General features: G+C 41.6%; 1 protein-coding gene across 1 annotated transcript in view; it reads left to right on the top strand.

Annotated features, from left to right (window-relative positions):
- Positions 1-23,911: 23,911 nt before the first annotated feature.
- Micos10 (mitochondrial contact site and cristae organizing system subunit 10) overlaps positions 23,912-26,889 on the top strand; it is a 35,161-nt gene continuing 32,183 nt past the window's right edge. The window contains exon 1 of the mRNA XM_004850445.4: positions 23,912-24,101. Coding sequence (XP_004850502.1) covers positions 24,038-24,101 — 64 coding nt within the window. The 5' untranslated portion in view covers positions 23,912-24,037. The remainder of the gene's footprint in view (positions 24,102-26,889) is intronic.

The raw sequence follows: 26,889 nt of genomic DNA, 5'->3' as shown, positions 1-26,889 counted from the left end.
TGCATGTACATAGCACATCTCAGTTCTTTTTTCATCCGGTTCCCCTCCACTTCTTCCCCCCTCCCTCTATCTCTTGGTCCCCTTCCTTTTTGCAAAGGATCTATCTCCCTGTTTCCTACTACCTATCCTTTATTTTGCTCCTTATTTATATTTTGGGTTTCTCATAGGAGAGAGTTGGTGTGTCTGATTTATTTCACTTAACATTACGGTCTCAAGGTGCATCTACTTTCCTACAAATGACTCAAGTTTATTCTTCTTGCTGGCAGAATAATACTCCATTGTGTTCAAATACCACATTTTCTTTATCCATTCATCTGTGGCTGCTTTCTGTTGTTGGGTATATAGGCTGCTTTAGCCATTATGAGTTCTGCTGCTATAAACATGAATGTGCATGTATCACTGTAATATGATGTTTTAAAGGATAGACTCAATCATCTTTAGAGATATTTTATCTAAGTTCTATTCTTTTTGTAATGATTTCATTGTCTTTATTTTGTGTGCCACAGAAACAACCAGATATTTCCTTGTCAGTTTCACAGTTTTTATTATGAGCCCTCATGGGTCTTTCACAGTTTAAAAATTATCAGTAATAACCACAAAACCAGGCATGGTAGCACCTACTTATAGCCACAGCTACTCAGGAGGCTGAGGCAGGAGTATCACTTGAGCTCAAGAGTTTGAGGCCAGCCTGGGCCCATCAAATAAATTAATTAATTAATAGGCATAGTCATACCAAGTCTCGGTCTTGTACAGTGTCCCTGAGGCTTGCTGCTATAAGCCACATACCAGAGTTGGTGTTAGCAACCAAAAAGATCAGTCTCGTGGGAAGGGTCTCTACCAGATACTTCAGAGCTGACATCACTAGGCAACCCTCAGGCTGTACCGGTGGGTGACTCAAGATGTCCAGGACTTTTCGAGCTTAGAACCAGATGCTTGCATGAAGTTCTCAGAAGCCAGCAGAACAAGAATTAATTACATGGGACCAAAGGAACTGATGAGGGAAATTTTACTGTAGCTATTTGTTTGGGATACTGTTGGTGTTGTTTTAAAGTTCTATTTTCCAAATGTATAAGGCAATCCTTTGTCTCTCTTCTCAAACCATCTGTAACCCATAACAATTTAGTAGACTGCTTTTGTAAACTGAAATAAACCATTTTAAAATGGTCTCTGATTCTCATTGGCTTTCCAGAATTCCTGGGCTCTACGAAATCTTTTTACTGTTTATGGTAATAGTTATTTACACAGATCACTACGGCTGTGTCTTCCTTTCACAAGGACAAATGTACTGTAGCCAAAGTCTCATGTGGAGTGTCATATATCTGAGTGGTCCTTACTAAATCAGGTGTGACAAGACATTTTAAGGAATAAAATTTGGACTACAAAGCTCTCCAAGAACACTGGCTTTGCATCTGTCTCACAGGTGCTAAAGGAGCTCACTCCTTGGTAGGGTGGGAACCTTAGAGTATGGGGGGGTCCCCAAAATAAGGAAGAATTCACTCAAAACTCTACAAAAGGTGAAAGAAATCTGTTAGGAAAAGTTTCTTGAGCTGGGTCGCTTAACCTTGGAATAACAAATAATTGAGATTTAAAAATTCCAGTGGGAGTTTATGGAAACTTCCAGATAAATGTTATCTTTGTAATTGTTTAAAACTATATGGCTCTAGGCCTGGGATTTAGCTCAGTGGTTCTGGTGCCTGCCTCGCAAGCTCAAGGTCCCAAGTTTGATCCCAGGTACCAAAAAAACCCCCCAAAACAAAAAAACAACTATATGTCTCTGTGGCTGGGGTGTAGCTGTGTGCTAAAGCACGCATTCAGCATCTGCAAGGCCCTGGATTCCATCCCCTGCATGGCATGAAACACAAAAAAACCACATGGCTGCAAATTTTGTGTTGCAAGATATTTCTCAGAAGTACAAATGTCCAATAAACACATGAAGAAATGTTCAGCATTGCTGGCCATTAGAGAAATGTAAATTAAAACAGCACTGAGATTTCATCTCACTCCAGCAAGAATGGCCATCATCTAGAAATCAACTAGTAACAAATGCTGAAGAGACTGTGGTGAAAAAAGAATCCTTCTACGTTGCTGGTGGGAGTGTAAACCAGTACAACCACTATGAAAATCAGGATGGAGATTCCTCAAAAAACTAAAACCAGAAACTCCATTCGACCCAGCTATTCTCCTTCTAGGTATCTTCCCAAGAGTTCAAGACATCACATTGCAGTAATGTGCACACCCTGCACACCCGTTTACAGCAGCACAATTCATAATAGCTAAATCTTAGAAGCAGCCTATAGGTGAATGGATAAAGAAAATGTGGTATTTTCACACAGTAGAATACTACTCTGCCCTGAAGAAAGATACACTTGAGCCAGTTGTAGGAAAGTGGATGCACTTTGAGACTACCATGTTAAGTGAAATAAATCAGACACACAGTTTAAATATCTCATGGTTTCTCTTACCTGAGAAACCCAGATTATAAGTAGCAACGTAAAAGATAGATAATAGGAAATAGGAAGATAGATCTTTTGCAAAAGGGAAGGAGGCTTAGAGATAGAGAGGAGGGAGGAGTGGAGGGGAAGGGGATGAAAAGACAATTGGGATACATGCACCAACTCTGCATTAGGAATGTAATCATGTACTGCCAACCACATACTAATAAAAAATAAAAACTTAACATAAGAATACATTTTGTGGGCCAGGGATTAACTCAGTGTTTTGCCGCCTGCTGATCCCTGGTACCAAAAAAAAAAAAAAGAATACATTTTGTGATGCAAATTTCGGAAAACTTCATGACAAATGAACATTCTCACTGGTCAGATGTAAATAGTCACTGGGCATGGTGGCCCACACCTGTAATCCCACCACTCCCCAGGAGGCTGAGGCAGGAGGATTGCTGCGAGTTCAAGGCCAACCTGGGCTGCACAATGAGTTCAAGGTCAGCCTGAACTACATCGTGAGATCCTGTGTAAAAAAACAAAACTAAACTAAAAAAAGTCGGATTGAGGTTAATGAAATCAGCCTTATTTTGTGATCAAGAGTAACTTTTCTTTAAATAACTACGATCATGAAGGGTTGGGGAAACCACAGGGATAAATTTGAAAGACTGTGAAATATAGTAGGTGTCCTTAGCTCAGCAGACAGGGCTGTCTTCTGCATTCCCTTGTCTTTGAGCTCCTTGGCAGCTTTGTAAATTGTAGAAAACTGACAGTGATACACATGCTTTTTGTCCATAGAAGGGCAAATTGTGTCCAGTAGAACGCATTTTATTACTACTTTCTGGATATTGACCAACTTTGCACTTATGTAACTGTTTGTAAGTTCATCCCATGGTTCCTTGTCTAATCGTGGGATGTTTTTATTTCCCCTTAATCTAATCATAACATCTTACTGGGTACTTAATCAGTTCCATAAAACTTTGGATATCAGTTCTTTTAACATCTAGAGGAGAGTAATACTTTTATCTTTTCCAAAGAATGAATATATGTAAGATACTTAGAACAGTGTCTGGCACCCAGGACAGGCTCAGTAAACATTAGCTTTTAAGTAAAAGATGAATATTATCAACCCATTTTACAGATGAGAAGCCTGAGGCTCTGAGAGGGTAAGCAAAGTTGCTTACCTGGCACAGCTTGGCTGCTCTGGAGTAGGAAGGAGAAATCAAATCTGCCTCCTGTTTTCTCATCCCCACCCCTCCCCTACTCACAGTCCTCTGCAGCTGTGCTCTGCTAACTCCCACTCATTCTTCTGGGGTCAGAGATGAGTCTTTCTGGATCTTTCTTTGCTAGATTGGAGCACCAACTTTGTGTCTCTCTTTATCAAGTTCATATTACTGTCACTTTCTGCATCAAAGCACAAATGCCACATGACAAGGGACAAGGGCTGGCTGGATCCCTGAGCAGCAGGCACAGAGCCTGGCATGCAGTATGCACAAGTGGCCCAAGACAGGCTGCAAGAGGTGTGGTGCTTCCTCCCTAGGGGTGGGAAGCAGGCTGCCTTGCAGAACAGCTCTGCTGTCCTGTCCTCTGATGGCCCAGCACTCCCTAGGCTCCAGGCAGCCCTGGGGAGCATCACGCCTCCTCAAGAGGACACCCAGAGCTACTAACCTCTCATGATTTCACTTTAGGGTTTGTTTTTGCTTCTTTCCAAATCAAATTCCAGAAATCCAGGTTTAAAAATAACTCAGCAGGGCAATCTTCTCCACCAGGGCGCATGGCAAAAACAAACCCTCACCAAAGAACAGCATGTGTGCATCTCCCTTTGCACTTAAGCCCGCTCAGCTGTCAACTGAGTGCTGTTTTATGTGGGGAGGAGCTGGGGAGGCAGGATCCTGAGCACCAACAACTGGGGCACAGGAGCTGGGCACTGGCTGGGCTGGACCAGAGGGCTGCCCCTGCTTTGCAGGCACATGCCCTTGAGGGAGAACAGCTGCTTGGGACTACAGTGGGGAGCCATTTTCCTTGGAGTCCTGGCTTGCTGGTCTCCAGCCCTGGGTCGGGCAGAAGATCAAAGCAGCCCCTGAAAAACAGCCTTCATTAGTAATCCAAAATTCATTCTCCCTCCCCCGGGAGACATCAGCTTCTGCTGGAGCCTGTCTTTCCCCATTGCTAGTCAGGGAACTGGCTCGATAGAATAGGGAGCCACATTTACACTCTTGTTGAACAGCTACTTGAACCCCCCCCCCCCACCTTCTGCCTGGTCTATTTTCTAACCTGTCTTCTTCTTTTTTTAAATGTCCATTTTGTGGGCAAGAAAAATGTGTGATGGAAGAGGAAATCCAGAACCAGGGAAGGCCTGAAAAATTGTCAAATTTCATATTTCCTCCTCCTTTGAATCAGCATTTATGCCCCTCAATGAGGTTTTCCTGCATATGCTTGTATAACTCCCTTTTAAAACAATTTTTGCTGTTTTTTCCTTTCCCTGCCCCTGGGTAAGTTATTCCAATGGACTACTTTCCACCTCAAAGGAAAGTAGTGGACAGGAAAAAGTGGTCGTGTGGTCTGCCGGCCACGGCTGCAAGTGGAGCCAGGAGATTTAGGTTCTATTCTGAGCCTCTTTGAGAATGGGACAGAGAGGAGGACATGAGCCCTGCCCTTTTACCAGAGTTCCAGGGACCCTGTGCCAACAGGCGGAAGTGACTGTATCCAGATCTGAAGGGGACCAGGATTTCACATTTATTAAACATCTGCAAAGCGCCAGCCCCTTACCAGCCAGCTCACTTAGTCCTCATGGCTTTCTGAGATAAGTTTTGTGATTTCAGTGTTACAGATGATGAAAGTCAGGCTCAGAGAGCTGGCATGAGTTACCTTGGGTAGCACAGCTTGTTGGCAGCAGAGCTTGTGTTTGGGAGGGAGCTGTTTTACTGTGACATGAAACCAACCGGCCATGCTTTGTTTATTGAGTTTACTAAGCACCTCTTACATGCTACTTCCTGTTCCAGGTACTAGAAGTATGCCAGTGAGCTCTTTTCTTTGTGGAGCTTATATTCTAGTTGGAGGTGGATGAAAGAGAGATAATAAAGATAGTAAATAAATGTATTATATAACATGCTAGGTCTTACATGTGAAGGACAAAGGGAAATTAGAGAAGATTAGGAGGGCTAGAGAGAGCAGCTGCACATAAATAGGGCAATCAGGGTAGGGCTCATGGAGGAGGTGGCATTTGCATGCTGACTTCAGAGAGATGTGAGAGTGTGGATTGCTATACCAGGGGGCAGAGTATGGCTGTCAGTGGGAACAGCGACGTCAGGGCGAAGGCCCCAAGGTAAGAGCTCACTTCCACAGCACAGAGGCTGGCTAGTGTGGCTGCAGCAGATTGATCAGAGTCCACACACAGGAAAGGGCCTCTCTGCCTGCCGCATTAAGAATGAACTTCAGGGCCGGGGATATAGCTCAGTGGTTTCGCTGCCTGCTGCATAAGCGCAAGGATCCGAGTTTGATCCCTGGTACCAAAAAAAAAAAAACTATTAAAGAAACTGAGTCAAGAATGAATTTCAACTGGGCAGAGTGGTGGGTGCCTATAATCGCAGCACTCAGGAGGCTCAGGCAGCAGGATCGCTGCAAGTTCAAGCCCAGCCTGAATGACACAGCAAGACCTTATCTCAAAGAAGAATAAACTTCAGGGGGAAGGGAGCAGTGGGGGTGGGGGACAGAGAGGGGCCCACTGCAGTTACGGGTTACCAGGTATTGGGTAGAGGGTAACAGTGGCCCTGACCAGGTTGTGAGTAGTGGAGGAGGAGAGTGATGATCAGATTCGGATTTCCTGATGGATTAATGGGGGGCAGATGTGTGAGACCCCTGACAAAACTCCAAGGTTTTCGCTAGGTAACTAACTAGAAAAGAAAGCTATGACCATCCACTAAGCTGAAGAGGGTTTTGGGTGGAGGTGGAAAAAAGATCAGGAGTTTGGTTTAGGGCAGGGCAATTTGAGACATGTGACTTTGGTCCACCCAGAGCCAAATAACTGACATCCCAAAACATGACTGAAGAGGCCTCTCCTGCCAGAATTCACCCCCAAAATTGGCCAATTCTGGAGTTCCCTCTGCACCACTTTCCCCAGAACAGCTGTTCTTAACCCTGTGCAAGGGGAAAAATATATTTTAAAAATTTACTAAACGCCTGCTGCACAAGCGCAAGGACCTGAGTTCAATCCCCAGTACCAAAAAAAAAATTTACTAAACTGTTACTGGAATTGATCATTTCCTTCTATTGTGAATGTAGGCAACAAACCCCAGCATACTTAGCAGAACCAGCTCCTGTCACCAGAGGCTCCAGCGTGTTCATTTCACAGGACAGACACAAGTGACTTTCACCCTCATCAATTCTTTGAATGTACTATCACAATTGGACCAGCCACTAGATCTTGTTACTGAATGCATCAACCTGTACATACGTCACCATGTCATAAATTTGAATTTAAAACATTCTTATAATAATACCTCACCATATTTGACTGCCCTTGTAATCATATGCATTTTATAATTTGTACCTAAAGTCATTATTCTAAGAAAGGCTTTGACCAGCTTCTCAGATTGCTGAAGAGCTCTGTGGCACAAATGGGTTAAGACCTCTGACCTAAGCTAAATATCCATAACAGTAGAGAAAAAGAGTCACTGAGATTTCTTGAGCTGTGCCTCATTTATTCCTTATAATTGCAAGGCAGAAATTATTCCCATTTTACAACTGAGAAAACTGAGGGGCGAAAGTTACCCAGCCAGGTAGTAGAAAATCAAGTGTTTAAACTCAGGGCTATTTCTAAATCTATGATATTTCACTAAACCAATCCAGATCATATGTTGCAGCCTAATTCTCTAATCAGCTTCACCCCTCTGAATCAGCACAATGTCCTACCAAAGTGGTGTGTGCATATTAGGTAAGAGCCTGGAGCTATACTGCCTAGACTCAAATCTAGCCTTGCCATCTCCAATGTGACTTTCAGCTTAACTTTGTACTAGCTGTGTCAACTTGGGCAATTCACTTAACCTCTCTTGCAATTCATTGTCCTCATCTGTAAGTGGGAATCACAACTGCCTGACTCAGAAGGTAGTTGTAGGTATCAAATTGAGATAAGTAAGATACTTGGTTATTTACTGAAAGGTGCAAGCAAATCCTAAAAGATACATGTTCAGTATTAGCATTCATTATTAATAGATACTGTTTTTGTTTATTTTTAATCTCTTTTCAATCCTATCAATTTCCTAGTACTTAATTTTCTCTCTGCTAAGCTTTCTGTTCCCTAAACCCCTTATTCATGGAGATTTTGTGGAATGTCTAGCATAGTCAAATTTTACTGGGCTGGGGAGGTATCTCAGCAGTAGAGTGCTTGCCTAGGATGTACTACAAAAAAAAAAAAAAAAAGAATAGAAATATATTACCCAAATATATTGAGCTCTTACCAAGTACAAGATACTATTCTGGGGATCTGGATACATCTGTGAACAGGAGTTAAAAAAAAAAAATCTCTTCCCACAAGGAGTCTATAGTCTAAATGTTCAATATTCTGCCTCACATAGTTTCCTTTACTGATCCAGAGAGGATCAAATAAATATTTGACAATAATAACTTCATGTCAATACGTTGATTTTTGTAGGGGCCACACTGGTGAATTCACATTCTTGTGGTGATCAATTACCCTAAGCCTTCCATGGTTTTTCTCCATTGTAATGATGACCTCCAGCCACAGTGGCCCAATTCCAAAGTGGAAAACTCTCAGCTGACATATTGCACCTCTCATTTCATTCCTCTCATGTCGTATTCCAGTTTAGCATCACTGCAGATGTTAACATCTTCACCACAATTGTATGCCAGGGGTTATTGGTACCCCATAGACCACCAGGGAGAGACTTCATTGCCAGTCATTTGCAGGTGATCTAGCTTCAAAAATCCCATTTTAGTGCTGGGGATTTAGCTCAGTGGCACCACGCCTGCCTCTCAAGTGCAAGGTCCTGAGTTCAATCCCCAGTACCAAAAACCAAAAAACAATAAAAATCCCATTTTAGGCCAGGTGTGGTGGTTCATGCCTGTGATCCCAGCACTCAGGATGCTGAGGCAGGATCACCATGAGTTCAAGGCCAGCCTAAACTACATGGTGAGGCCTTGTCTCAGAACAAACAAAAATACATACATACATACATACATGCATATGTACATACATAAAAATAAAAATCCCATTTTAGTTTGCCTCCTAAGACCAATATTAACTGATAGGATTGAGTTCTCTGAAACTGATTCTGAGCCTGATACTGCAGGCAAGAGGTCTATTGTGGGGGCGAGGGAATATATTTCCAATGATACCTGTGAGTGAGTGAGTGAGTGAGTAAAACAGAGCTTGGCAGAGGGAGGAATTGAACTGTGATGAAGCTGTTCTGAAGTTGAGCTCCACAAGGAGCTCTGGAGGGAACATGGATTTTTGGAGCGTTCTGCTCCAGGTAAGGGAGCTAGACATTTATTCTCTCTCCTGGACCAGTTACTTTATCCAGATGCCTTCAGGAGGGGACTTGATCTTGGACAGACATTTTTTTTTTCATTAAGTTTATTGGTACATTTTAGGTATACAATAGGATGACATTCATCATTGGGAATTTGTACCTTTACAAGATGTACCTTGGTTCTTATTTTTTCCCCATTCCCCTGCCCTCCCTTCAACCCCTCCAACCCTCCTCCCTATTTACAGAGACTTTGTTTCTATTTTTTCCTTTTCTCATATTTTTTCCTTTCCCTTCTTTCCTTTCCCCTACTCCTCCCACTTCTCCTACTCCTTTAGACCTTTTCTTTCTATTTCACATTATCAATTATACATTTTGATCCTTATTTACACTTTTAGCTTCTCACACCAGAGGAACTATTCAGTATTTACACGTGTGTCCTATTTATTTCACTTAAGGGTATGGCCTCAATGTGCATCCATTTAGCTATAAATGTCTCTAGTTTCCCATTCTTTATGGCTAAATAGTACTCCATTTTATTTAAAAAACAAACAAATAAACAAAACACATCTTCTTTATCCAGGCTCCAGTTGATGGGCAATTGGGCTGTTTCCAAGGTTTAGCTATTATAAACTGTGCTGCTATGAACATGGGTACACATATATCACTGTGGTATGATTCTTTTAATTCTTTTGGGAAGATACCCAGCAGGGGAATAGCTGGGTTAAATGGGACCTCTAATCCTAGTTTTTTGAGGTATCTCCATACTGATTTCCACAGTGGTTGCACCAGTCTGCACTCTAACCAACAATGGAGAAGGGTTCCTTTTTCCCCACACCCCCGCCAGTATTTGGAGTGAGGTGGAATCTCAGCATTGTTTTCATCTGTATCTCTTGAATGACCAGTGATGTTGAACATTTTTTCATATGCTTATTTGCTGCTTTTACTTCTTTGTTGGACAGACATGTTTTGCAGAGCTAGGGTGGGAAGCATCTCAGGTGTAGTACAAGGCATATGAGGGGACACAATGTCAGTTTTTACATTGCAAACGTTCTTTCAATCCATCATCTGTTAACTTTCTCTCAGTGTCACTTGTTGGGCAGAATTCCTTAATTTTGATGTCACCAAATTAAAACATCTCCCTTCTTAAGGATTTGTGCCTTGAGTTTTGTTTAGGAGCTCTGTCCCCATTCCCTGGGTCACAAGGATAGCCTCTCACGTTATGTTCTTTCATTAAATACATTTTCATCTTTCATGTTTGGGTCTTTAATCCTCTGGAGCCCACTTTGAAAGTGGGTGTAAAGTAAGCATTCAGTTTCCTTCCTTTTCCCTCTGTATAATGAAACAATTTGCTCTGTTCATCTTGACCTCTCTGCTCCCCAGTTTCTGCTTTCACTACTGTCTTCGGATGCCAAATCTGCAGACAATCATTAACCTCTTAATAGTCTTTCTCAGTGGCTTTTTAGAAAATTCTAATTCATGTTGCCCTCCCTGCAGCATTGTGTATGATTGACCACCTTCCCTTAGTGAAACTCTGTATACCTGTGCCCTTTCTGAATTTATGATCCCCGCTTTCCTTTTCTTCCTTTGTCTGTTCTTCCTCTTTTGTCTCTAGGACTTTGCTGGCTTAACTTTTTCCTGTAGCTCCTAACAATTGGTATGGTTTAAAACTTACTTTACTTGTTTTTCCTTTTATTCCTCATAATTCCATTTTCTCTGAAAAATTCTCAAAATTCCAGTCTGAATAAGTGGGTGACTTCCCTGTTAGTAAATCCAGCCTTCAACTCTCTTATAGGATTTCCAATTTTTTAAAAAAGAATGGCTTCTTCAGAGAATTTTTAGGCTTACAACAAAATTGAGAGGAAATTGCAAAGATACCTCATGTAAAGCCCTCTGGCCACCTACAGATAAAGCCTCCTCTAATATTAAACCCCACCCCCAGGGCTCCTTTGCTAAAATGATGAAGCTGCATTGACACATTGTTACCATCCAGACTCCATGGTTTGCATTAGAATTCATTCTTGGTGCTGTACACTCTGCGGATTTGGACAAATGTGTAATGACATGTATTCACCACTATAATGTCATACAGAATATTTTCACTGCCCTAAAATTTCTCTGTGCTCCACTTGCAAACCCCTGCAACCATTCCTAACCCCTCCCTCCTCCTAATCCCTTTGACACTGATCTTTTTACCGTTCATAGTTTTGCCTTCCTCACAATGTCAAATAGTTGAAATCATATATTATGTGGCCTCTTCAGGCTGACTCTTCTTTTTCCAGTAATAAGGATTGGATCCAGGGCCTTCTTATTGAGCTACACACCCAGCCCCTTCTCCGCTTTTTAAATTTTGAGGCAGAGTCTCACTAAGGGGTTAAGTTCCTCAGGCTGGGCTCAAACTTGGCATCCTCCTGCTTCAGCCTTGCAGAGTACTGGGATTACAGGCATGTGCCATCACTCCTGGCTGTAGACAGGCTTCTTTCATTTAGTAATATGAATTCTTGCATTCAGTCTACTTCTAAGACAGAAGTCTCTGAGCTCTCAGCCAAAACAGTCCCTAAATGAGCATCCTGCACAGCCCAAGGGGAGTCAGACCAAATGTCTCCTTAACTGACACAGCACCCTGATGCATCTGCCAAATATGTTCAAGGAGCTGTAATTGTCTTTCTTTACAGGTTAAGAATTTGAAGCAAGAACATTAAAGAAAACATCCCCAAAAACATTCAACAAGCACTTCTTATAACTTTACAGTTTACAAAAACTCAGAACTCAAGGGTCTCACCCTTAAACTTTTTTTTTTTGGTACCGGGGATTGAACTCGGGTCCTTGTGCTTGCGCAGCAGGCGGCGAAACCACTGAGCTAAATCCCTGCCCCTCACCCTTAACCTTTGAGATGGGCTACAGAGGAGGTAATGCCAGGCTGCCCATCTGCCGCGACCCTGTTAGATGACCTGGGCAGCACATTCAAGCCAGTGTGCCTCGAGGCCTCGAGTCACCACAAACATCCCGTTTGTCTCTGGACTCCTTCCAGACCACCTTCTTGTTTTTCCACCCTGCCACTCCTTGTTCATAAATTGTTTGGTTCTCAACTCTCTTTGTTTTGGCTTCATACTATGATTTCTCTCCTCCACCCATCTCTTTGCTGGATGCTCTGCTGGCCTTGACTCATTCTTCTGGCTCTCAACAACCACACTGATCCAAGCAATTGCTTTTCGGCTTTGTTTGTCCTTTGATCCTGCACATTGCTCCCAAGGGGAAGAAGTAGCCCATCCAGGGGATCCCCTGGATGTGCTCCACTTCTTGCCAGGACTATGAAAGACCTTGTAGTAGCCTGCCAGTTTCAAGATGGTAGAAAAGGGGCTGTGCCTGTGTCCTTAAAAATCATCCTTGGGGCGGAGGATTTAGCTCAGCAGTCTCACCGCCTGCCTTGCAAGCACAAGGTCCTGAGTTCAGTTCCTGGTACAAAAAAAAAAAAATCATCCTCAAAAGGCTGAGATATAGCTCAGAGATAGAATACTTGGCTAGAATGTGTAAGCACCTGGGTTCAATCCTTGGTACTTAAAAAGTAAATTACCCCAAAATAAGTAGTACAAGAAATGAAAACAAACATAGTGGGTAGACCAGGAGATAAGAATAGCCTCTAATCACACAAGTGAAAGTAGAGAGAGGAGGAACAAAACCTCCAGGTGGTTCTGACAGCAGAAGGCAGTAGGGTGCTCAGTGAGAGCCATCAAGCTAGACCTTGGAGATGGAGTGCATCTTATGTGTTTCTTTATTTTTATTTTCTTTCTTTCTCTCTTTTGTTCCTCATGGTAGTAGGGATTGAACCCAGGGCCTTTGCCATGAGCTACATCCCCAGCACCCCCTTTTCAAATTTTAGTAACAATCTTTATTTGTAGAAAAAAGCTTTAGGAAACCTAGGTGGAGAAATACTGTGGCTTGAGTAACACTTCCAACTCTCTCATTCATTAAACTTATATATTTTTTAAAAAACAAAGAAATGTGACAATGTATTCCTTACATGGTTTCCAAAATTTTCTTTTAAATCTTGTTTTACATTGCCATGTATTCTTTGCCTGATATCTTTCATAGTCAACTTATCACATAGCATGTTTCCAAATATATACATGTTTCCCAATATATACATATATATACATTCCAAATATATACATGTTTCCCATTATATACATGTTTCATATATATATATACACACAAATATACACATTGGTACATATTCTACAATGTATATGCACATTGGTATGTGTGTCTATATGATTGTTCTATATTGTAGAAATGCTGTTTGCATAAGTACATTTTTATATGAAAATAAATGTGAATAAATACTGGTATTAATATAGATATACATACATACATATAAATATGCATATATATAGCTAGAGATAGAAAGAAAAAGAAGGAGATATTATAGGATTGTCTTGCTAACATAGAAATATTTGATTTACACCTGATTTTTAGAGATGGATTTAGTTAAAGTTTAAATCCTTAATTCCCAATGTGACTTCAAAGAAGGAAATGCTATGTGGTTCTTACCTTCTGTGCACTCAGTGAAGCAACATACAAAACACAAGGACAACTCTCCCCACAGTATCCCACACCAGTGCTGGAAGAGAACCCCATGGTGGGCACCACTGTGGCATCACTGGGCACGCACGGTGTATGCGACCGGTGATCAGATAGCTCCAACCCTTCAGAGCTTTACTGGGTGTCTCAGATAACTGGGAATATGCAGGGCTTTCTTATCTTGTTAGTCAAGCAAAGTTGTGAATTTTAAGGGGCCTTTTGGTTTTGTCACACTACTAATATAGAGAGAATCTTTAGGACAAAACAAAAAGTTGATCATATTGCAAAATATTAGTCAAGTTAATAAACATTTTTTCATATATACATATGTGTGTACATGTGTGTATGTATATACATATGTGTGTACATGTGTGTATGTACATACATGAACACCCCCCCTTTTTTTGGAGACAGGGTCTCACTAAGTTGCCCAGGCTGAGCTCAAATTTGCTATTCTCCTGCCTCAGCCTCCCATAGTGCTGGGATTACAGGCATTGGTTACCACATCAGGCTTCTTTCCTTTTTCATATTTAACAATATTTATGTATTTCTTTATCCCAAGATCTTAGCATAGGACTTAGTAGGTCAACCCCTAATTAAACCTTTGTTGAAAGAATTGAATCATTTTATCTATATCATATAATGATTATCAGCATATGAAGACATTTTACTATAAACTTAAAGAGAGTTGTTAAAAATGTTTACTACACTGCAAAGTGGAGCTTCCATTCTTTCTACTGGCGACAGGGGCCTTCTAAACCTATAGCCTGAGGAGGTTCAGGACATTTTCCCTGATATTGAATATTTCATTGCTTCAAATATCCATTTGAAAAAAAAGTCCATCTATCTACCTACCTATTTTATGGTGCTGGAGATTAAGAACTCAAGACCTCATGCATCCTAGACAAGCACTCTACCAATGAGCAGTACCCCTAGTCCAGGATGTATTTTTTAATGCCCAGTATCTGCTCTTTCATTAGCTTAGTTTTAGTCTTTCATTATTTTAACATCAACTCAGTATCCGTGGAGGTCAGGACTTGATAATTACATTCAGCCTTTTGCAATTTTGGTGAGGAACCAGGTAACAGCACTGACATTTAATACTTAATTGTTTTTGATCACCATTAATTAGTCACAGATGCACACCAGATTCCTATTTAATTAAATACTCTTGGGAACATGTTATGGGCTCAGGGATTCTAACCACATCTAAAAGCAAATGTTCAACTTTAAAAGTTGGGCCCTAGAGACTCAGGCATCCATGGAGAGGAAATTCCAGATGTCTACCATTCCCCCCTTTCCTCAGAAACAAACCTACTTCTATGTCCCTGGAATCTCAAATCTTAGCTTGTCTTCTGGGAACTTTCAGGCTGTGGTCATCTCCTCTCTCTTTCTCTTGAATCATCAGTTTTGCCCTCTCCACTGAATCATTCCTTTCCACATTGCAAACATGAGTAATTTCTCCCATCCTAAAAAAAAAAAAAAAAAAGCCTGTTATGGCCCCAACCTCCTCTCAAGCTTATACCCCTTTTCTTTGTCTTTTTTTTTCTGAGAAAAACTCCTTTAAAAAAGATTATGTGTGTGTGTGTGTTAGTTACTTTTCTCTCGTTGCTGAGACAAAATACCCAGCATCCAAAGTTAAAGGAAGAAAGGTATATCTAGCTCACATTTTGTAGAGGTTTCAGTCCATAATTGGCTGGCTCCAAGGCAGGGTGAATGGCAGTCGGGCATCACAGAGGAGAAACAACATGGCACACACAAGGGAGCAAAAGCAGCAAGGGACCTTAACAGTGTCTTTCTGCTGCTCTTATGTTATTCAAACTACTGGGATTAGGGCGGTGCCAAACCAATCACTCATGTGTAGTGGTTTAGTAATCACACACCCTTAATCCTAGCATCACACATTCCAGATTTAGCTACTTTGGAAGAAGACTGCATGAGGCTTTGGGGGGACACCTAGACACAAGCTATAGCAGTGCACTTGCTGTTTCTAATCCCACTCATGCTGGTCTCACTCAACCATGTGGTCTTCAGCTTTGATTTGCACTGCTTTACAGAAATTTGCATTGTCAATACCACCAACATTACTTCCTTGATGCTAAACCCAGTGGTCAATTCTTCATGCTCATTTATTTGACACAGTTAAACATGTCACTTTCCTCAAAGTACTCTGCTATTATCATCCTTTCTTGGTTTTGCTCCCAGCAATAGTCACTCCTTTTCATTCTTCTTTATTAATACATCTTCACCTCCCCAGCATCTAAAAGTTTAGAGTGCCACAAGGCTCGGTCCTTAGGCTTCCTCTCTCCTGTGTCTGCATTCATTCCTTGGGTGATCTTAGTAAAACATATACAGCAGGCCTTCTGTATCCACAGGTTCTGCACCTATGGATTCGACCAATCCTGGATTGAAAATATACAAAAAATAGCTGCTGTCTGTATTAAACATGCACAGATATTTTTCTTGTCATTATTCCCTAAACAATATAACAGCCAGGTATGGTGGCACATGCCTGTAATTCCTGCACTTGGGAGGCTGAGACAGGGGACTTGACAAGAGGTCGAGCCCAGCCTGAGCTACACAGTGAGTTCAAGGCCAGCCTGAACTATATACCAAGACCTTGTCTCAAAAAAACTGAAACAAAACAAACAACCAAGAAACAATACAGTATAACAACTTTTTTTTTTTTTTTGCAGTACTGGGGATTGAACTCAGGACCTTGCACTTGCAAGGCCTGTGCTGTGCCACTGAGCTAAATCCCTGGCCCTATAACAACTATTTACACCGTATTTATATACATTAGGTATTATAAGTAATCTAGAGACGATTTAAAGTATAAAGGAGAATATGCACAATTTATATGCAAACTCTGCAATATTTTATATAAGGGACTTGAGCACCTATGGATTTTGAGACCCGAGGGGAGCCCTAGAACCATTCCTCCATGGATAATGAGGCATGACAGCCGGCATATGCTTTTACCGCCCCATTTTTATTTCTAGCACTAACCTCTCCCCTGCTTAGTCTGCATTCCCACTTGAATGTTGACTTAGCCTGGGTTCCTTAGAAATGAGAGCCTGAGGCAAAGCTTATATACTCTCGCTCTATTGGAAAAGAGGGAGGGAAAAAGGAAATGAGGCAGGGAATGAGGGAAGCAAACACAAGGTGGTCCATTAAGGAGCTAGGGATATTCACAACAAACTAGCTAGTTGCCTGATCAGACCTGGTCACACCAGAGGGTCTCCAGCGGGGCTGGGTGGAGCTATACCACTTCGGTGCTGCCTCTTGGGGAAGAGATGGTGTATTTCTGGCTTGAGGAAGAGAATGGAATTTGTTCATGACTCATTCTTATTTCTTGTATTTCACTAATTCAAGTTTACCTTTGCACTTCAGAGTTGTGTTTCGTGGCCTCTTTGGGCTCCATTGGGGAGCCAGCTTCTCCAAGCCTAGTTTACAATTTCACTTAGGATCCAAAGTGGTAGAAGCCCCCAAAGTCTCTATGGTCCAGTTATTTGGGCCCAGCCCCTGGGGCTTTTGCAGAGCCATGAGAAAGCCTAAGGATGCCAGAGCAGTCTCAGCAGAAAAGACCACTGGCTGTGGCAACCAGGGCTTTTCTTCGAATGCATAGTCAGGGCAGTGCCAAGTGAAGAAGATGGACTGAGGAAACATGAGGCAGCAGTACTCAAGGCCTACTAGGCATCTCCAAACTTAATGAAGCCAAAATGGAATTCCTGATTCTGCCTCCTCAGCCAGACTTTTTTCTTTCTCCCAGTTTCCCCCTTCTCAGTATCAGTTCTATCTTTCCATTTGTTCACAGCAAAAATTTTAGAACCATTTTAACTCTTCTTTCTTCTTTCACAAAACACTGTCTCCAACTATCAGCAAATTTTGTCAGCTCTACCTCAGTGTTCATGAGGGATTTGTGCCAGCAATCCCAAGGCTACTAAAATGCAGGGGTGCTTGAGTCCCTTGTCTGATATGATGTAGTCTTTGCTTATAACCTACATATAGCCTTCCATATATGTCCATAAATCACCTCTAGATTACTTATAATACCTCATATGTTTAAATACTTTGTAATTGTTATTATACTGTATTGTTTAAGGAGGAACAAGGAAAAAAAGGCAATACATACTCAGTGCAAACATAGTTTTTCCCCATATATTTTCAACCCATTTATGCTCCTTGGTTTCTTATGAGTCAGAATGGGTTCCAGGGAAGAAGGGCCCAAGAGATGGAAAGATAATAAAATCAGGAAGGGAGGAGTGACCTCTTACAGAGCTTGTTGGACGCTGAAGCAATTGCAGGAATAGTTTGACCAAGAAGGAGACCTAATGTTTGGGAGAATAACACAAGAGCTGAAGGGAGAGCAGAACCATTCTCAAAAGACTTTGAATGCTAAGAGCCTAGATGGTTATGGGCAAGAGCATCCAACTGAGAAAGTTACTTCATTCAAATTTCCATTGAAAATGTCTCCCAACCAAGACCACTTAACCAGTTTTTTCTGGCTATCTACTGCGGTGCTGTTTTTGTTGTTGTTGTTGTTTATTTGCTTTTGTTTTGTTTTGTTTTTCCTGTTACTGGGGATCAAACTCAGGACCTTGTGCTTGCCAGGCAGGAGCAGCACCAATGAGCTACATCCCCAGGCCCTTCTCTGGCTGTCTAAACATGTCCATATGAAGAAAGCAAGGCAAAGCAATGTTGAAAAGACCTCAACAAAGCTTGGGAAAATATATGTCCCCAGGAAGACTTTTCCAAGTCCTTTCAAAAGTTGATGGAAGAAGGTGATCTTTCCAACAACCACTGCTTGAGAGCTTCTGCATTACATGGCCATGCAGGTTGAACATGGGATTTCAAACCCAACCCAACAGGCAAAGGAGAGGAAGGTCAGTGTTGTCTTTTGGAACCCTAGGGTGACGTGTCTACCTAGCTCAACTTTCTGAGCTGTTGATAACCAATGTCAAGGTCAAGGAGGTCGGTGGATATGGGCACCACTGCCCTCTGCTGGAGGGATTGGCATCCTCCCCAAGACCTGTACTATATTTGGCTCTAACCCAGTGGGTTTTAACCTTCTTTGGACCCTAGGTCTCTTTGAGAATCTGAAGAAAGCTACAGACTCACAAAAAAAGAAAACAAAAGATATGCATCTATACATTAACATTTGCATAGAACAGAATTTCAAGGATTCAAGGACAGACTCTAAAACCTACTCGTCAACTTCCCACGTGAAGATACAACTTCAGAAGCAGACAGACCAAAGTGCCAGTTCAGGGCTCAGATAGCCACTTTTTGACTGTGAGACAGAAGATAAATTGAGAGGCTATCCAACCTGTTTCTTGCCAAGAATGCATTTCCCCCTACTCCTGCTCCGTTTAGAAATATTTTCTCTGCCAAACAGGTTGCATTGAGTATGAAATCATTTGTGTATACCCTAATTTTTAATTAACCAAACAGAATAGGCAAGTGCTAGCTGGGTTCATATAATCCAGGTTAAAAATTCAACTTGATATTAAGTTAGCCAGGGAAGCTGTTTTGTGGACAAATGTATGGTTTTGGCTGGCCTTTGAAATATGAATACTCATGGGCCGGGGATTTAGCTCAGTGGTTTTGCCGCCTGCTGTGCAAGCACAAGGACTCGAGTTTGATCCCCGGTACCAAAAAAAAAAAAAAAAAGAAAGAAAGAAAGAAATGTGAATACTTGGGCCGGGGATGTAGCTCAGTGGTTCCAGCGCCTGCCGCGCAAGCTCAAGGTTTCGAGTTCGATCCCCAGTACCAAAAAAAAAAGAAATATGAATACTCAAGCTATAATGTTTAAATTTTCACTGACTCTCACTCTAAAGTTTATATACTTAAAATATTTCAGTGATATAGCTTGAGCTCATGCTGTCTCACAAATTATATGTAACTTGAGTTTCCTTTAAACAGAGGTAAACACAGAAATTCCACCTTCAAACATACCTTTCCAAGCATTTCCTCACACTCAAACTCTCTAAGGTCAATTCAGACACATACTAACCATAAAGTCACACTGAAACCCATTCTTGGTTCTTACTTTTAAGCTTGTATCTCATGCTGGGACAGAACATCAATTGAGCACCACTGTGTACCTGACAAGGGCAGTGCTAGAGATCTAAAAGTGGGAGAAGATATTATTCTCATTCTTCATTCAAGAAATATTAATTAAATATCTGTGGTGTACCAGACAGCTCTGTTATTATATATAATAGAAACAGAAGATGACTGCAAATTGTGATATGCATTATGAAAGACTGATAATGAAGCATCACGAATTGGATGGCTTAGAATGACAGAAATGAAGTCCGTCTCTGCCAAAATCAAGGTGTCAGGGGCTCAGAAGGGCCATGTGTTCCTTGCTTCTCTCCTAGCTTCCAGTGATTGCTGGTGATCCTTGCTGGTCCTTGGGTTGCAGCTACGTCAGGCAAATCTCTCTGCTCTGTCATCACGTGGCTGCCTTTCCTCTGTGTCTGTGTCTCTTTTCCTTCTTGTGTTTGCTTGTGGTGCTTGAGATGGAACCCCTACCAGATTGACAATAATTTAAAGTGTAATCAGCTGGGTGTGGTGGCACACACCTGTAATCCTAGCACTCAGGAGGCTAAAACAGGAGGATCGCCACAAACTGGAGGCCAGCCTGGGCTATATAGCGAGACCCTGTCTCAAAAAACCAACCAAACAAACAAACAAAAAAAGTGTAATGAAAAATCAAATGTGGTGAGGATGTAGAGTGACAGGAACTGTCACACGTTTATGGTGATGATGTAAACTGGAGTCATTACTTTGGCATGAAGTTTACCAGGACTGAATAGAGCTGAAGATAGCATTCCCTATTGCCTTCCTTATTTATATATCCAGTAAAAACAGTGTATGCTATCGTGTGTCAGGATGCATGTATAAGAATGAGAAGACTTGTTGGCAATAGTCTCAAACTGGAAACACCCTAAATATCTGTAATAGAGTAAATAAGTTATGGATAGAATATAATGGAATATTATTATATATCAATAAACCAGAATGAACTCTAGTCACACACAATGCAGATAAATATTAAAGTGTAATAATGAGCAAAAGAAGCCAAATATCATAGAATGTAGACATTTGATGCCATTTATATAAAGTTCAAAACCAGGCAAAATTAAATCTTGTGGTTTAAGGATGTGTAACCAGGAAATAAAATTTATTTACTTATTTATTTATATTTTTGTAATGCTGGAGACTGAACCTTAGGGCTTTACACATGCTAAGCAAGCATGTGTAAACTCAGTGGTAGCACTGAATTATATCCCCAGACCCAGGTAACAACATGTAATGAAAGTCAATAAAATGAATGACATGCCAGGGATTTAGCTCAGTGGTGCTGCTGCCTGCCTCCTGAGTTCGATCCCTGGTACCAAAAAAAAAAAAAAAAGAGTGACATAGAAGTCATTATCTGCAGGAAGTGTGCAGATGTGATCTGCCAAAGGACACGGGGGAAAGAGCTTCTGGGGTGCTATAATGTGGATTTTACAACAATATGTTAAGTTGTGTTTGTGTTTTCAGCACTTTTCTGTGTACTTGTTATATTTCACACATATGTACAGGTGGGTACCTGGATGTTGGAACCAAAGGAAATGGCCACATTGTAGCCATCTGACTCTGGACACACTCCTGAAGGGACAAAATGACTTAAGATCCCTTATGACACAAAAAGTGTGAATCTCTCCTTAAGAAATAAATTGGTTTTTAATTGAATGGAAACTATGAAAAAATTGCTGGCATCTAAAAGACCTTTATTTATCCAGGTGCGGTGCTATAAAATAGTCTAATCTACCTTGTTAATGAAGCTGACTTTACAACCTAGTAAACTAAACAAAAGCCTTATGTTTAGCTGATGAATAAGTTGGGGCTAAAATCTAGTCTACTTATATGGCATTTTTCTTTTCCTTTTTTATTTCCTTCAGTCTAGCATGAAAAAAGATGCTGGCTCCCTTGGTGTGAAATTTTTTTATTGTGAGTCTGTCTTTATCCATGTGAAATGCAAACTTCTACCTTTGTGAAACTTGTGCCAGACAATTGAAAGAGGTACTTATGATAATAGCAATGACTTACACAGAGTTCCAATTAAGATCCAAGCACTATTTTAGGCAGTTTATAGTTATTAAAACATTTTGATGTTACTCCCATGTTTGGCTAAGCCTCTCATCTTTTGAAAAGAATTTCCTTATTTTGCAGCACAAGATATTATAGGCTCATGTTGTATCTTTCCTGTCCTAGCCCTGCAGTCTGTCATTTTCCCAAGGAGTGCTAGTCTGTTTGGTAGAGAATGATATTTAGAAACCAAAATTTAGTCTTACCTATTGACTAAATAGGTGCCACTGTTTTCAGGCCCTGTTTACGGAATCAAGAAATATGTACACATACTCACACATACTTACATGAACACATATATGTATCTGTATCTTTTTTTTTTCTTGAGACAGGGGTTCCCTTGGCCTTGAACTTGCCATGTAGCTTAGGCTAGGATCTAATTTGAAATTCTCCTGCCTCAACTTCCCAGGTGCTGAGATTAGAGGCCTGTGCTGCTACATCTGATTTCTATTTTTATATTTATCTCTATTATAGCAAATACTATGAAGTCATACTGACAACTTCAATTCCAATTCAACAATACAGTGTTCTTTCAAGCTTTCCTCCTTTCCATGTTTGTAATTCCAGCATTGAGAATCTATTTTTAATCATTTTAAATGTAACTGATTTAAAATGAATGTATTGTTTACAAATTTGTTTCCCACTTGTATTGATTTTTGTTCTCTGAGAACTCTAAAAACTTCAGAGTTTTCATTCATTTTCTCCATCCAATCAAAAAATATGAATCAAGCAAGCACTCTGAGTCAGATAATGTTCTAGGGCTGGGGATACAATAGTGAATAAACACTGTACTAGGAGAGGAGTGGAGGAAAGAGAAAAGATAAAAATCTGGGAAATGGCAAAGCTGGGATCTGAACCCAGACAGGCTGGCTCCAGAACTCATGCTATACCATCTGCCTCCTACAAAAGTTTACAGCTCTCTTGTATCCAATAAAATTGCCTCTGTCTGTTTCTAAATCTACACAGTACAGAGCTTTGTGCATCTTCCACACTTCCTAACTTCTCTGAGACTCAGTTTCCCATCTATAAAAATGGAGAGATGCAAATGTTAACCTGCTGTGAGGATAAGGGAAATTAAGTGAGGTGCCTGATCCTGTTTGGCATACATCATAGGTATCTAATGAAGTTAATTTTCCTTTCTTTTTCAACACAAATACTGCACTATGTAGTTTGCCCAGAACGAGATTTTTCTTTTTGTAATTAATTTAATCACTCACTTATACATCCACTCATTTTTAAAGCCATTCATTTCAGTTCAACACGGAAGACCATACTGCCCAAGGTCTTGGGCTCTGAACTGGGAGTGCACAGATGAAGAAAGCGCAGCCCAGGTTAAGGAACTTCTAGATCTACTGGTAAATAATATCTGTTTATTTTGCACATTTAACAATGTGTTTTCAATACACAAGGTATCAAACACTCTGAGGGTGGGTCAGCTTGTGAGATAATGGGGTGGGGACAACTCTAAAATCTGCTAAGTAGGCTTCCTAAATGAGTACACCATTGAGGTTTAGATATATCCTGTACATGAATTGGAATCATTGACAGCTTATCTGAGGAATAAAATGGCCAAATTTGTATTTGTTGGTAGGGTGAAGGATGGGGAAGAAATCAATGATGCTAGCAAGGAGACCACATATGTGAATAGAAGATTTGAGGTAGACCTCTTTTATTGGGAGATGTAATTTGGCAATGGTTGCCTATTACTTAGGGAGGCCATATAGAATGAAAAGTGGATTGCTGGAACCCTTAGAAACAACATTCTTTAAACAGCTGACAGAAAAACATTAAAAAGCATCCCTTGAGGAAATCAAGAGAAGACTCAGAAGAGAATTAGGAAAACACGATGTCACAGGAGTAAGATGAACAGAGAACAGGATAAGAAAGATAAGGAGAACGGAACTATTGGGTAGAACGCTATAAAAAGGTCACAAAAGCGTCTACTTGATTTGGCAGTAGGTGACTTCTGCCAGAGCAGTTTCTGTGTCAGTGTTGGGGGCGGGAACTCCGCTGTAATAAATGACTGAATGAATGAGTAGAAATAGTGAAGGAATGCATAAATCCAGGGCTCTGCTCTCCCTTTCCCTGGAGTTGGTGCAGATGAACGGCCTTCCGGACGGGCTCTTGATGCCACCTAGGAAACTGCCGGCCTCACCACCCTTAAACGCAGCTCCAAGGTCAAGGTCACCTCAGGACTCTGGGCAATCTGTTACCTTGACTACCAACAGAAAAAAGACCGGAAGGGACGGAAGCCACGGGGTCATCTCGCGATATCTGGAGGGCGGGCGCCAGCCTTCTGGGCTTGCAGCCTTGGCCGGCTCTCGCGAGACTTATCGGGAATCGGAGTTCGGGAGCCGGCCGTGAGGAAAGCGGGAGCCGCGGGTGGGGAACATGTCGGAGTCTGACCTCGGCAGGAAGTGGGACCGGTGCTTGGCGGATGCAGTCGTGAAGATAGGTAAGGGCTTCTCGTCCCTGGCAAGCCCGGCCTGTAGCCGAGCAGCCAGGAGGGCGGACGGACAGGCGCGGCGTCTCGCCGCGCGGCCTGCTCCAGCCTTGGTGGTCAGGGCGAGCTGGGGCTGGGCGCTGATAGGAGGTCACTCGTTCGGCGAGGGGCACAGGCCGAGGAGCCTGCGCAGCTGCTGGGGCGGGTGGCTGGAGTTGCAGCCCCGGGCATTGTGGTCGGGGTGGCAGGTGGCAAGAAAGTCGGGGAGCTCTTCAAGGGGAAAACTGCAGGACGCGTCCTCGTGTGCTTTGGGCTTGGAATTCTTGTTGCCCCTTCGCCCGGCTCGGGGTCTGGAGCCTGCTCAGGAGGCCACACTGCCTCCCAGCTGAAGCAAAAGTACCCTCTGAAGAAGGTCATCCGGAGTGTTTTATAGACACTGTCAGGCCCTTATGCGAATTGCTGTTGTTTCCGATCTGTCTCTTCATTTACCGGAATCAGAGCAGTCTGGGGCGCGAAATAGGAGACAGTGATGATGATCCGGAATGAGAATTGCCATGGAGAGTAAGAGCTTCGTCACTTTTCAGTCCTTGGTGTAACTCCGGGTTGTCTTTTGCCATGTGCTCAGTGACAATACAAATTATGAAGTCGTTGTGTATGTGTCTTGTGTCTCATTGATTCAGCGTGTGCGAGATGCCTGCACTGTGTCAGATGCAGCAACTTAATGCATTATCATAAATAAGCTGTTACAGGTATGAAGTGGGCAGTGAGGTGTAGGAATTTGCCCAGAATCACAACATTTAACCTGGCTTTTCTGGTTCTGAGAGCTTTGGCTCCCACGTTCACTCTTCCATACTACTTTTTTTGGTACTGGGGATCAAACTCAGGACCTTGTGCTTGTGAGGCAGGCGCGGTGCCACTGAGCTAAATCCCCGGCCCTCTTCCATACTGCTTTTTATTATCCATAGTTGACTTTTGTGTATGGAAATCTTAGGATATTTAAGAGAACCTAGGATTGTGTCTTTGAAAGTGCTGGGAAGAAAATAAGATAGTACGCTCCATGAAAGCAGGGATGTTTTCTGGTTTATTCTCTGCTGACTCCCCAACCCCTAGAAGAATGTACAAATTGTTAATGAGTCAGTAAATGAAATAATTTATCACAGTTACTATTTCACTCCCAAATTCAGCACTTGGGAGCTCTGTAATTTGGGACAAGTTAACCTCTCTGTGCTTGTTTCCACATTTATAAATTAGCAATAATAATTACTACTATCTCATAGAGTTGTTGGGAGGATTAAATGAGTTCGTTTATAAAGGTTTGAGTGTGGCTCACTAATTAGAAATTGGTTGTTCTGGGAGTGACCCCAAAATACGACTTTTGTGTTAACACTTTGCATTTAAGAGAGAAGTAAATACTACTTACTAAATAGTATGATATAGAGGTTTAGAATTGGCTTTCTCATAGACAGAGCTGAGTTTGAGTTACCCACTCTCTTTGTCCTCATCCTCACCAATGTTGTAGCTTTGGGTAAGATCTCTTTCTTAGCTATGAAACGGGCATAAAGATTTACCTAAGGAATTAAAGACACTAAGGGACATTTTGAAAAATACATAAAATACCACGATGCCTGGCATGTATTATGTATTCAAGAAATGTAGTAATACTGTTGACATTAATGTGGTGCCACTGGTGACCACCTGAGGCAGTGAGATGGAACCCTGTGGTTCTGAGTGGAACACTGCTGCGGGTTGGGGCATACACATGTGGAATGATAAAATGAGGCATGGTAAGATATTACTACAGAGCAAAGTAAAAATGAGAGATTCAGACTTTAGTCTGCTGTAGAGCTTTTGTATATCAAGCAAATGGAAGAGTTGAGTGCAGCCAATAAGATATTGCAAGGGAAATGAGCCTTCACCTGGCCTTTGTAGAAAGGCATGGACTTGGATAGTCAGGGAGAATGGCAGAGCCTAAGCTGAAGTCATGTTGAACCTTTTTGGAGGAAGAAACTGAAGCATGGAGAGGTTAAGTAGCCAGAGGTAGGGAAACTGGGGCTAGACCACAGGCATTCTAACTTCAGTGGCATTATTCACTGAAGAAAAGAGAGCTCTTTAGGTGAAGTCTGGACCATGAAGGGTCTTAAAGAGATTCCATTTTATCTTAAAATAATTAAGAGTTGCCTTTGACTTTTTCACGTGTATTCTGCATATTCAGCATCTCTGCATTAAAATCTATTGCTTCCTCTACATGTAGGCTGGTGGGGAATCATGGGATGTTTTAAGCAACAAATATTTATTCCAGTATGGGCCATTCAGTGAGGAGATAGAGAAACATAAGGCATTTTACTACTCTCAACAGGGAATTGATGTGCTGTAAGTGGAATTTTGGTATGATTGTTCTGGCAGTTTCTATACAGAGTGAATTTGGAGTAGAGGAAGCAGGCAGTACTGTGTATATGAGGTGATAAGAGATTGAACTGTTAGACTGGAAAGGAAATGGGGGTATTTGAGAAACTTCAAAGTTTTTCCCATTTATAAAATGGAAATAGTAGTATCTCACTTAGGCCACTCAATGCCAGGCATGCAGCAGGAACTCAATAAAAGTGTATATTCTCTCTCTCTCTTTCCTGGTTAACTCTTCTTCAGTTCTTATGTTTTATATTTATTTATTTATTATTTTGGTACTGGAGATCGAACTCGGGTCCTTGCGCTTGTGCAGCAGGCGGCGAAACCACTGAGCTAAATCCCGAGCCCTTTTCTTCATTTCTTGTAGAGATGACTCCAAGGTCATGTAAGTACTGAT

The sequence above is a fragment of the Heterocephalus glaber genome, unplaced genomic scaffold, assembly GCF_053883595.1.
Source record: "Heterocephalus glaber isolate CG9 unplaced genomic scaffold, H.glaber_assembly_v1.0 deba00001452, whole genome shotgun sequence".
NCBI classification, from domain to species: Eukaryota; Metazoa; Chordata; class Mammalia; order Rodentia; family Bathyergidae; genus Heterocephalus; species Heterocephalus glaber.
The sequence above is the reverse complement of the archived record's forward strand: the minus strand, read 5'-3'. Positions and strand labels throughout refer to the sequence as shown.